Source organism: Phacochoerus africanus, chromosome 8, assembly GCF_016906955.1.
Source record: "Phacochoerus africanus isolate WHEZ1 chromosome 8, ROS_Pafr_v1, whole genome shotgun sequence".
Classification (NCBI taxonomy): Eukaryota; Metazoa; Chordata; class Mammalia; order Artiodactyla; family Suidae; genus Phacochoerus; species Phacochoerus africanus.
Window position 1 is genome coordinate 3699363 of NC_062551.1, and position 12154 is coordinate 3711516.

Consider the following 12154-nt stretch of genomic DNA (forward strand, 5'->3'; position numbering starts at 1 on the left):
TGGTTCCCTAGCCCCCTCCTCCCATCCCCGCCTCCCAGCAAGTGCAGGGACCATCCGGAGCAGCCCAGCAGGGGGGCCCCCTTTCCAGTTTTCCCATCACACACACCCCCTGCGCAAGACCAGCTGCTGAGTCAAGGTGAAGAAAACATCTCTTTGACCCGAAAAAGGTGTTTTCTCCTGAAATGCCACTGCCGTCACTGAGAAGACTGCAAATTCCATAAAAAAAAAGTACTCACGGATATGTGAAAACAACAATTACACAGACTGACGTCTCTTTTTTTAAGATCATTTATTTCAGTTTCCACCTTCTGACGATCCGAGGTGCGACAGACAGATGTTTTTTTTTCTTCACAGGAAAACAGCTTGGCTCTTAGCCCTGTTCTGAGATCTTCACCCCTGAAACGTTCACCATCTGAAAATAGTTGGTAGCACATCACCTCGCGGGACACCCGATTGCATAACCGTACACCAAACACACCTGCACCCCCGACCCCGGCTTCTGGGCCGCTGAGTGGCCTGTGGATGCAGCAGCAGGGAGTTCAGGTCCCAGATCAACGGGCGGGAGAGAAACGGAGAACGCACGTGGGAGACCCCGCGGAAGCCCCAAGTTCCAGGAAGCCGTCCCATGTGGACCCGTCTGAAGCGCGGTGCCTGCTGCTTGAGTTTCCAGCACTTCCTGCTGTTCAAATGGTTGGTCCGTCCTTCGTGGGAAAGGCAGCCCCCAGCACAGGCCCAGATCAGGGCCCTGGGCGGGGATGGAGCCCCCGTGTGCACCCCTTTCATTTTCACAACCGTGCCATCCAGGACCAGGGAGGGGAACAGGCACAGCCCGGGGCGAGGGCTGACGCAGGTCCGAGGGGCTTCACCAGCAGGAGCCCTGCGCCCAGCTCAGCACCCTTCTCCCCACCCACAGCAGCTCAGGAGGGCGTCAGGCGACAGTGCCCCGGTCCGACCCTACAGGTGAAGCCAGGACCTGGGGTGGCCCCCACCTGCACGAAGATCCTGCAGGAGGTGACAGTTTCCCCTCTCCTCCCTGGAATCCTGGGGACACAGCCAGCGGAGGGCCCCCTCCCAAGCCCTCTGCTCATCTCAAGCTCAGACAGATGGCCAACTTGGGGACACAGGCCAGCGCCAGGCCACCCAGGGACAAGGCCGGCCAGCCACACGAGGCGCTTGCTCCCCTCTTCAGGGATAGCAGCCCCGGGAGAGCCCGTGGCCGAGGCTGGTGCCCCTGGGTGAGAACGCTTCACCCCTCTGCCACCCAGAGAACTTACGCAGGCCTAGTCCCAGCCCCACGGTGACGAGGAGGTACTGGGAGTCGGGCCTGGCTCCGACCCAGGTGTGAACACCGCACACCAGCCAGTTAGGGGCACTTCTCGCCAATGCAAGCCTCCGTGCTGGTGGAGCTCAGCTGAAAGCTTTTTAAGAGAAACTCGCCCTTGAGAATCATGGAAAAGGAGTAAGTGATTCACAGGAAGACGGGGTGAGAGGGCCGCGTCGCGGGAGCAGTGGCTCAAGGGCACTGATAGGCGGGGGGCGGGGAGTGAGCAGAATCCGGGGGCTGGGGAGCTGTGGGCCCCCACCTGGCCGCCCTCCTGCCTTCTCCCCTGCCCCGCCAGCTCGCCGAGCCCCCCACTGTTTCAGCAAATGGCAAAGGATGGGCCCTCTGGCTGTCCAGCTGTCTCAAGTGGGCGTAATTTGGCAACAAAGCTGCTCTAACTACACAGAACCTCCCTAAGCAAAAAGCCAGCCCATCAGGGAGCCGTCAAGCCCAGCCAGGTCCAGCTTGCAGCTGTGGCTCTGACTTCTGGGGAGTCACCCGGGTTCAACAAGCCCCTAACAAACCCCTTTGTAGTGTGAATGCTGTGTTTCTCACATCAGGGGGCTGGGCCACCAGGGGTGCTGGGTGACAAATTAACCCACACACAAGAGCCCACGGGAAAGGCTGCCGCCTTCTCTCTGCAGCCATGAACCCCAGCGTCTACCGGGCAGGGAGAGGCGAGCACAGGCTCCACGGGCTCCAGCCCCGAGCGAGGAGGAGAGCGGTCAGACGGCACGTCCGATGCCCGGGCTCAGCCTTTGTCCTGAACCCAGCGGGGGCTTGCCCGGCACCCTGCCCATCCCGGCTTCCGTCTGGCCACAAAACTCGGGCCCTGGGCCCCCTTCCTAGCCCTCCTCTCGGGTAACTTAGGAGCTCCCAGAGCTGCCTTTTTTTTTTTTTTTTTTTGGCAATGGGAAAATCACGGTCTATTCTCCACCATACACACAATTCCTAACAGCAGAACTGGGTTCTCCCGCCTTTGGTTGAACATCTGAATGGTCCATGGCCCCTTAAATGTCTATCGATATCGCTAAAACCGTACAGAGGCTGAAGACCCACAAAGCCACATCGCAACACCATCCCGGTTCCAAGGCAGCGTGCTTTTCACGTGGGGGAACTGACCGCTGTGGGCTCGCTCAACTCTGAGCCCGGAAGGGCCGCCGCAGCAGGAAGCCCAAAATGCCACTGCTAACAGAGCCATCGATGATGCTCCCAGCTCGGGACGCCGAGCCTGCTGGGCTGGAGACGCTCCTCCTGGACGTGACCCGAGGCTTCCAGCCCCGCGTCCGGCGGTCTTGAAAGGGCCACCAGCACCCTGTACCCTGTGCGTATGGCGGGGAGACGCCTGGCACGCGGGGGCCTGAGAGCGCCCCGGGTCGTCCGCTGCGGCTGGAGGGAGGATGGTGTCACCGAGGAGGCCTCAGCGAAGCAGGACGCCGGCTTATCCAGGGGCGCTGCGTCTCCTCCAGGGACGCTGGCCAGTCGCCGCAAGGTGGAACGCTCGGCCACAGGCGGTGCCGGGAGGAGACGGCGGAGCAGCTGGGAACCCCCTCGATGGCGGTCAGTCGGCAGCATCCCCTCGGGGCAGCGGGGGTACCCCTGGGGTCAGACTCATTCCACTCTTAGGAGCGGGATGGAGGTGGACAGGGCCAGGGAAAGCGCCGCTGGCTTCTACTCTCAATGCCATTTCAGGAGGCCAATGTGGAAAAAGAGTCCCAAGACCACGCTGAAGTTACCGTGCGTGCAGAAGGCCAAAGAAGGCAAAGCTGTGTTTCCTTCCAGGGCCCCGCGCCCTCCCGCCCACCCCGGGGAAGAGGGCGGGCCCGCTCCCCAGCACCCCATGGAAGGACCCAGAACTCCTCCTTCAGAAATCGGGCCGGATCAAACTTCCATACACAAATCTTATATATGCAAGGGAAGTCTTTGGGGCACCTTAGAATGAAGTCTTAATGCATATTCCAACTAACCTCTGAGAAATGACCACAGAAGCTGAGGACAGCCGGGGCCAGCCCTGCGAGGGCCCTGACCGGGGGGAGGGAGCACGGCACCCCAGGGGTCATGCCCCAACATCTCAGGAGGGGCCACACTGTCTGCAGGAGGCAGTGGAGGGGCCTGCCTCGCACACGCGTGAACTGGACGTTAGGTCTCTAAAATGCACTTGGTAGAGACACGTGTGATCGCGGGGCCCGACACGGGGCGGGCACACGGCAGCCTGCGTGACCCTGCCTTGCACAGGACAGGCAAACCAGTGACACGGCTGCGCTGTGTTTAACGGCCAGAGAGGGTGACCACGCACACACACGCACACACAGCAACGAAGCCCCAGCCCATGCTCCTGGTGGAACAGTTCACACCGGCACACCAGGGTCTTGCCGTGCTTCCTGCTGCCTCTCTCATGATCGCCAAGACATACAGTCCACAGCACAATTAACACACAGCCTTCTCTAGAACGTTCCAGGGAGGCGGCCCCGGGAGGACCACCTGGGAGCCCTGGCTGGAGGGCGGGCTATCAGGTGGGTGTTTCACATGTCTGCCAGCTGGAGGAGGAAAGGGAACCCAGGACGCAGGGCCAGGGCCGGAAGGACAGCGCCCAGGGGCCTATTTCAAGGTCAGCGAGTGGCAGGAGGGGGCGGGGGCACCAGGCTGACCGCAGCCTTCACACAGGGACAGCCAGCATGCTGTGCGCTCTGGTCAGGCTGCAGGGCCTGGGCGGGTACAAACCCAGGGGAAAAGCCCGGTTCCCGGGGTGGGGGGACTGCAGGGTCAGCGGGAAAGGGTTGTAGGGCTGGGGCCGCGCTCCCCAAGGTAGCCAAGGGCGGTGCTGCCAGGCCACCTGCCACAGCGATGTAGCCGCCTCTGTCTCACGTGAGACAAGGAGCAGTGCTGCTCGCATTTAGAAAGGGCAACTGTCTTGAGGCCACTGAAAAAACTTCTCTTCTGTGCTTCCTGCGGGACAGACAGCCCCAGGCTGCTCCCAGGGAGCGAGTGGCAGAGGCGCCTCTGTGGCGGGAGCAAGTGGACAGCTGACCGGGGACGCCCCACGTTCTGACTCGACCCCGGACCAGGGACCAGGCCTTCTGCCACCAGGAGCACGTCCTGGCCCGGGCCTCTGTCCCGACGGCAGGGGGATCTCTCACCTCCGCGAGCTTCCTCTGCAGGCCCTGCCGCATGGAGAGGGGGCCGGGAAAGAGCCCACTGGCCACGGGCCGACCCTCAGAGGCCCGCTGCCCTGAGTGGCTACCACGGGACAGGAGCCCTGGCTGCAAGGGTGACCCCGTCCTGCCTGCAGGGAGGGCTCCAGATGGTCCCCAGGACAGCCTGTGTCACTGGCGCGTGCCGGGTCACAGCCGCCCTCGCCCAGCTTCCCCCGTGCGCCCCACCCTGGCCTGCGTGAGGCTGCGACGGACACAGGGCCCGTCCTGGACCCGGCGTCCTCTTCCACTTTTCGGTCCCGTGTCACAGGCCTGACCCTCAGGGGGTAGTACAGTCACCTCGGATTAGCTGCAGAGTCCCAGGGACACTGGCACGTGGGTGGGGCGCAGATGCAGGCTGAGGGGCGGCGGGGAGGACAGGCGGCCAGGTGCTGTAACCGCTCGTTCTAGGGTGGCGTGGAGCGGCTGTGGGGGCTGCCGACGTCATGCAGGGTGGGGTGACAGCCAGCCGCGGGCCCGGGCAGGCCTCCTAGGGCGCCTCGGGCCACCTCCCACGCCCTACTCAACGGCCATCTGCTCGATGTGGTCGCTCAGCAGCTTGTACTGCTCTGCAAGACAAAACGACGTTGTCTCGTGTTAAGAGACGATGACACAGACAGGGCTCCGCCTCCTCCCGGGCAGGGACGAAGCAGGACCTCCCGGGAACGGTGAGTGTGGCCTGCAGAAGGCGTGCCCTTGGCCACAAGCACACTGCCCGACGGGCACCGTCTCCTGGAAGCGGGCTCCTTGGGACCACGACGCAGCTCCTCATAGGATGTGGCAGCGGGCAGCCCCCAGGCCCGGAGCCGGCTGTGGGCACATGGACCATATCGAGGGGGCCGGGCGTGGGTCCCGGAGGCACCCCTGGGGGGCAGGGCTGGGGGGCAGGGCTGAGGACAGCACTTTGGGGGGCAGGGCTGGGGGGCAGGGCTGAGGACAGCACTTCGAGACGGTCCAGGGGCACCTCCCGAGGCCGCCTGTCTGCAGCCCGTTGTAACTCAGTGCAGGCTGTTTTGCTTTTCAACACGGGTCTATCCACATATGTGTCTACGTGGAAGGATTTTTAGGGGACAGAGACTATTTGTAACAGGTGAGAAGACACACAAAGGCCAGCTGTGGATTAGGGCAGCTGACATCAGCAACACACCCCCTTCCGTTACACAAGTCAGAGGTTCTAGAACAACCTCGAGACACCCCCCCACTCCCCGCCCCAAACCCCGGACGGCCCACGGCGGTGTGCTTCAAGAAACAAGGGCCATTTAGAAGCAAAAGCAACTTATGGCCAGAGTGACCCATGTTCAAGGTCAGAGTCTGAGCCCCACGTTCCGTCTTGACCTGGGCCCTGTCTGCCAGCACTGACCTGGCACCTGGCAGGCTCCTCTCCACCCCCCGCAACCCCTTGCCGGGGCAAATCCCACCTCCAGACATGGGTTTTGACATGGAAGGAATATGTCCCGGCCGAGGCAGCCAGGAACATTCCAGGTCACATTTGGAATTAAAGCAGGGACAATCCCCTGAGGGGGTGGAAATTTCAACCCGCGGTCCCCACGCCCCAGGCTGCCGGCCCCGCCGTGACTCACCCTCGTCCAGGTTGCCGATCACTGCCTGCTTCTTCAGAAAGTCATTGCACAGCTTCTTGTTCAGGCCGAACGCCAGCATGTTGTGTGTGAACGTGCTGCGGGGGCACAGCGGGAGCTGGCACCCTTCCCGCCTCCGGGAAAGGGAGCCGGGAGTCGGCAGGAAGGAGGCAACACCAAGCCCCTCGTCAGCCAGCCGGCAATGCTAGGGTCAACCCGCGGGCTGCCCGGGGCGGTGTCAGGGCGGACGGATCAGGAGCCCGAGTGGGGGCCAGCAGGAGGTGATGACCAGCTTCTGAGCTGCTCCAGAAGCCACCGCGGGAGGGACCCTGAGTCTCCCGAGGCGGCGCTCCCCCAGCCCAGCCCCCAGGGAGGAGCATCTCGTCCGCGGCCCCCTCCTCGCCGAGCCTGGGCGTCAGGAGCAGCCCCCCCACCCCCTGCCCGGCTCTCATGCCCTGGGGCACCGGGTGTGGGGAGTGGGGCCTCCACCCGGTCCTGCTCTCACCCCAGCTGCCCGAAGGTGATGTTCTCGTCAAACCGCAGGCTGTCGTCCCGCTCCTCCTGGGTCATGTGGCACCACCGCTCCCTGCAAGCACAGGAGGGCGGCGGGGGCTTCAGAGCGCGGCCCCTCGCGCGCCCCACCCCTGCTCTGACCTCCAGGGGGGCCCTCTCTGACACACAGGGCACAGCCCCACGGAGGAGCCGCTGGCTCTGCCTCTAGGAAGCGCGCCCGAGGGCTGCTCGTCCGCCCGAGGGCTCGAGACACAAACTCATGACAGCACCCCGGCGCAGACGCAGAGACCCAGGACCCAGAGAGGGTGTGTGCGTGGCGGTCGCCCAGAACGTTCTCCAGGAGACGAGAAGGCCGCCCCCCCACCCTTCTCCAGGGTTCAGGGCCGCGAGCCAGCCCACATGTGACGGGGGGGGGGGGGGGGGGCAGGGACCTGCCCAGAGGACAGGCCCCGCCCCGCGTCAGCAAGGAGGGGGCGACAAGAAGCCAGGAGGGGGCCCTGGGACCCGCGCGGTCTCCACACCCAGGCCCTCAGGCGGGGTCCGCCCGGCCTCGGGGCCAGAAGCGCTCTGACCACACGCTGCCTGCCGGCCAGGCCAGCCCGGATCGGCCACTGTCCCTCTCCTCCTGGGCTTCCTCCCAGCCGATGCTCACCTCACGCGGCCCTTGGGAGGGCGTGGAAAGCCTGTGGCGGTTACCCGGGGTCCGAAGCAGAGGGGGACACAAAGGCGCTGAGGAGCGCTGGGCTGGGCAACCCGACAGGGAGGGACCACGGCCCGCTCAGCTCCAGGGCTGCGGGCTCTCTGCGCAGGATCACGGGTCAGGGGTCCCGTGGGAAGGGGGTTCTTGGGAGCCGCACGAGCTCTGCATCCCTGCATGGAGCTGAGGCCACCCGATCCCTCCTTAAGGCAGAGTGTCCTTGTCCCAAGGGCCCCGGGGACCGACTGCCCCTCCACTCTCCGCCCCCGCAGCCTGGGGCACAAGAGCGAGCAGACGCACACCTCCACCTTGAGGAGAAGCCCGCTTTCCCGTTTCCCCTCAAAAGGTAGGCTGACCCGACAAGGCTGAGAGAAGGAAAGAGGGTGAAGAGGCACAGGGGGCGGGGGCGGGGTGATGGAGGAGCCGGAGGAAGAGGAACAGAACCAAGAACGTCGACTCCTCACTCCCGTCCACCCTCCAGGCCCAGGGAGGCCACCAGTGCGGCCGCGGCTGGGCGGGAGCCACAGGTCCCCAGGGCATGACAGAGGCGAGGGGCAGTGTCCCTCCCAGTCTCCTCAGGGCGACAACAGGACAGTCATGAAGACCCGGACGGCACCTCCAGGACTATGCTAATCTCATCCCACGGTCCTTCCTCCTTCCCCCAGTGTCACCCTTAGGGCGGTCCAGGCACATAAATCCGCACACTTCTGCCAGGCTCGCTGTGTGCAGGTGTGCAGGCTGTGCACTGCACAACCCAGCCCACATGGAAAGGGTTCCCTTGCGGTTGTGCCGCACAGCAGCCCTGACCCAAGTGAGGAGGTGATTCCTTCTGCTGTGGCCAGGACTAGAATTGGGCCCTTTAATTTGACCTCTGAAGAATGGCACAAGGTCATGAATGATCAGGGGATGTCTACAATCCAATCCATTCCTTAAAACTGAGTTCAACACCGGTTGAGGTCTACTGAATTAAGTGGGCAGAAGGGGTATCTAAATGGCCACAGTGGGAATTTGGATGTGACCCCAGAACAGGAAGCCTCCTGAAATAGAGACATTTCCGCCTCTGACGATAGAGCAGATGCTGTCGGCAGGTCCGCCAAAGAGAAATCGGGCTGGAGGCACCAGCTTGCCCAGGGACCCAGAGCCAAGGCCTCAGCCCCCACCCCCCCATCTCGCTGCAACACTCGCTCTCCTTCTGGGAGAGGCCTGGGGCGCATGGGGGTGTCCCGGGGGGACAGGCCTGGACATGCACGTCCAGACAACGGCTCTGGGTGAGGTCGCCTGTGCAGCCAGAGGCTCGCTTCCCCTTGGGGCTGAGCAGTGCCGGCCCTCAGCACGCCGGGATGCTCCAGCCCTCTCAGGCCTCTGCCGGGGCGCTGGGAGGCCCTGCTGGCTCAGGGCTGGTTCATCACCCTCTACCGCCAGACGGATGGGATTTGGGGTTTTTCACTAACAGAGGTCTCTGCTGTACCTAAATGCTCCTTTGAAAGCCACGAAAAGCTGCATCAAAACCCAAGATTTTTCAAAAAACGATAAGCACTAAAAACACATCGCTGATGAAAGGAAGTGTGCTCTGGGAAACTTCTACCGGGAGAAAAAAAATCAGAAATCCTGTTTAGAATAGGCAGGCCTTTAACTCTAAAAATATCCTAGAGTGCAAACAATTAAAGCCAGACCCTACCGTGGCTGCTTCTGCAGGAGGCAGCCTGTTCTAGACGTTTCTCTTCTGGGGACCCCCCCCCCATCCCAGGCACACACACAGGCCCCACGTCACAGGGTGGCTGGAAGGAGGGGGCAGCTCAAACCTGTCAGAGTGGCCGAGGGTCTGCCAGAACCCACACGCCTCCAAGCGTGGCCTCAGGGACAGGCCCTCAGGCCGACCCTCAGCTCCCCGGAGGCATCAGTGAGCAGCAAGTGAAGCTGCGGGAGTAGTTCTGGGGTCTGCTTGGGGCCGCTGGAGCAGCCAGTGGAGCGGAGGCTGGACCTCACTGCCCTCCTCTCGGGAGTCCCCTGCCATCCCCAGCCTTCCCGGCGCGGGGCCCGCGGGCAGTGAGTCGCCCTCGCGTCCGGGCGCCCCCCACCGCCCCCGGTGGCCCCGGAAGGCCCCGCCCTGTCCGTGGACAGTCAAGTGGACACACACCTCTTTTCCTCCTCCTCTCCAGCATCCCCTCTGGAGCGGCAGCAGAAACAGGTAAACAGAGGAACACGTCAAAGTCAAGAAAAACAGATGGAAAGGGAACAAGCGCGGGAAGGGGGTCACCAGGGCCGAGACGGAGCTGGACACGGGTTCCAGGGCCGCGGGCCTGGGTGTCTGAGGGCAAAGCAACGCGCGAAGCCCTCGTCTACAGCCCTGCCCCGCGTCTGGTCTCCCGGCAGACTGGAGAAGTCTCTCTCTCGAATCCTCGGGAACGTTCCAGCCTCTCCTTCTATGTGCTGCCCCTTCCTCCCCGGAGGCACAGCCGCAGCGGGCCGCCAAGGGGCACGAGGCGGACCCTCTCGCCCCCCAAAAGAAAGACCTCACTTGAGATCCCCAAGTGCTAGTGGAGCCAAGCCTTCAACCACAGGCCTCTGCCCTCCCCCGCCAGGAGGAAGGTTAAGGGGGCCCCCCTGTCAGAGAAGGGGGGTTCGTGGCATTGACGGGAAGAGACTCCAAGACATCAAAGCCCTGTGACTGGGGGGTGGGGGGGGACAGTAAAGTGACCCGGGCCTGGGAGGCTGCTGTGGCCGGGGACCTCAGCTCGGGCAGCCAGAGAGAGAGCTGAGCACCCGCCCCGCACCCCGTGGAACGCTTTACAAGAGGGGTGTTTGCGGTGGCGGGGCTGCCCTGGGGGAGCTGAAGGTCTGTTCAGGTGCAGCCCAGGGCACTGAGGGCCAGGTCACAACTTTCCCAGGCGGGCGCCCTGCCCCCAGGGCCCCCACTGCGGGCCCGGCTGGAGGAAGTCAGGTTTCGTGCGGAGGCAGAGGGGGTCCGAGGGGGGCCTGAGGGTTTTGCCCAGTGGGAGGTGGCATTCTTCAGAAGGGTCAGGCCAGCTCATGCCGGAGCCCCGGGCAGGAAGCACGCATGCAAGCTGAGCCCCCCACCCCCCAAAGCTGCGTGCCCAGGGCCCCCAGGCAGCTTGCGGGGCGCGGGGCCGGGCGGGGGTGAGGGAGAGACACCGCACCCTCGCAGCCTCGGCCCTTGTGCTCTCCTTCAGAAACAGGCAAACAGAGCCTCCCCGGTGCTCCTCCTGAGGCAGGGCGGGCGCAGGCCCGGACGTGGCTCCTACCTGGTGGTGGGGGACCGCTTTCTCCTCTCGCAGTGGACAGCGTCGAAGAAGGCCGCGTTCCAGAACCTCAGCGTGTGCCTGCAAGACAGAGGAGGCGGGACAGCCCGTCTCAGGCCACCGGAGGGATAAGCAAGCCGACCCTCAGGGAGAAGAGAACGAGCACATGCCTCGACCCTAAACGGAGCTGGCTCCCCGGGCGGCAGTGTCCTGAGGGCGTCTGCCTGGCTCCCGGGAGGGGAGCCTATGACCTGGGGGGCAGGCAGGAGTGCAGGTGACGGCGGAGCCGGGGAAGCCCTGGACTCATCAGGTCAAAGGTGAAGCCGCCACCTGCAGGATGCGGGCCATGGCCGTTTCCCCTTCTCTGCCTCCCACCGAGGCTCCCAAGAGGAATCAGAGGCTTTGGGGAGAGCTGCTTTTCTAGAACAGGGTCTGGTAACATACACGAGAACCTGGCAGGGACAGGCCAGAGAGCAAACAGATTTGCAGGCACAGACGAGAGAACCGTTCTTCCCAAAGAACAAGGCTGGCAAACCCATGGCACATGAGCCAAATCCAGCCGCTGCCGGATTGTGTAAACCCAGCTTCATGGGATCACAGCCAGGCCCACGCACGTTATGTCCTGGCTGTGGCGGAGTGCAGTGTTGTCGGCAAAGCCTGAAACTTAGCACCCGGCCCTTTACAGAAAAGTGTGCTGATGAGGATCCGGCGGCATTGCTGTGAGCTGTGGTGTCGGTGGCAGATGCAGCGTGGATCCCGTGTTGCTGTGGCTGTGGTGTAGACCGGCAGCTGCAGCTCTGATTCAACCCCTAGCCTTGGAACACCCACATGCCGCAGGTGCAGCCCTAAAAACTAAAAAAAAAAAAAAAAAAAAAAAATAATAATAATATTAAGTGCGCTGAGCCCCATTACAAATGATGGCACAGCAGCCGTGTCGAGCCCCGAGGGACCTGAGCTAAATCATGGGCAGGTGGGACCCGGACTGGCCGGCTGCTCCATCCCCGCCTCCATCTGAGCCTGGCCCAGCAAGGGGGTGGCCCCCTCACGGAGGCTGCGGGCCACACGCCCCACACGCCCTGATCTGCTGTGGCCAAGTTCTCCCACGGCTGGACTTCATGGGAGGGGCACGTCTGACACCCGGTGGTTCCAGGTGCTAGAACGCTGCCAGCCTGTGAGTAAATCAACCTGCCGAAAGCTGGCTCGGGGCAAGACAGAGGGCAAGGCCTGCCCTGCCCCCGCCTCCCACTCCCACCAGGCCCTTCACACGGATGCGTTATCTGTACAGACCGAGGAGCTCATGCACGGTCCCTAGCACGCACTCCCGTGAAGGGTGCCAGAGGGGTTAGCATGCTCGTGCAACTGTGCAACCGCCACCGCTGTCCGTTTCCAGAACGTTTTCATCGGCCCATGAAGCAAAGCACTGACTCCCAGCCCCCGCGCGCCCCAGCCCCTGGCAACCAAAGCGCTGCTCTGTGTCTGGGAGTGACTTCCTGGACGTCTCATGGAAAGACACCACGCGCGTGGTCTTTGGCATCTGGCTTCGATCCCTTAGCGGCGAGTTTTCCAGGGCCGCCCAGGCTGTGGCAGCTGAGGGG

At 63.4% G+C, this 12154-nt stretch overlaps 1 protein-coding gene across 4 annotated transcripts in view; it reads right to left on the reverse strand.

Annotated features, from left to right (window-relative positions):
* Nucleotides 1-270: 270 nt before the first annotated feature.
* The window catches only part of KIAA0513 (KIAA0513 ortholog), a 50103-nt gene continuing 38219 nt past the window's right edge, over nt 271-12154 (reverse strand). For 3 of the 4 annotated variants that reach the window (XM_047794297.1, XM_047794299.1, XM_047794298.1), the window contains exons 9-13: nt 10563-10640; nt 9437-9466; nt 6595-6675; nt 6093-6187; nt 271-5081 (exon numbers count right to left, since the gene is read on the reverse strand). In XM_047794297.1, coding sequence (XP_047650253.1) covers nt 5032-5081; nt 6093-6187; nt 6595-6675; nt 9437-9466; nt 10563-10640 — 334 coding nt within the window. In that variant the 3' untranslated portion in view covers nt 271-5031. The remainder of the gene's footprint in view (nt 5082-6092; nt 6188-6594; nt 6676-9436; nt 9467-10562; nt 10641-12154) is intronic. The other variant, XM_047794300.1, reaches the window with a different exon arrangement.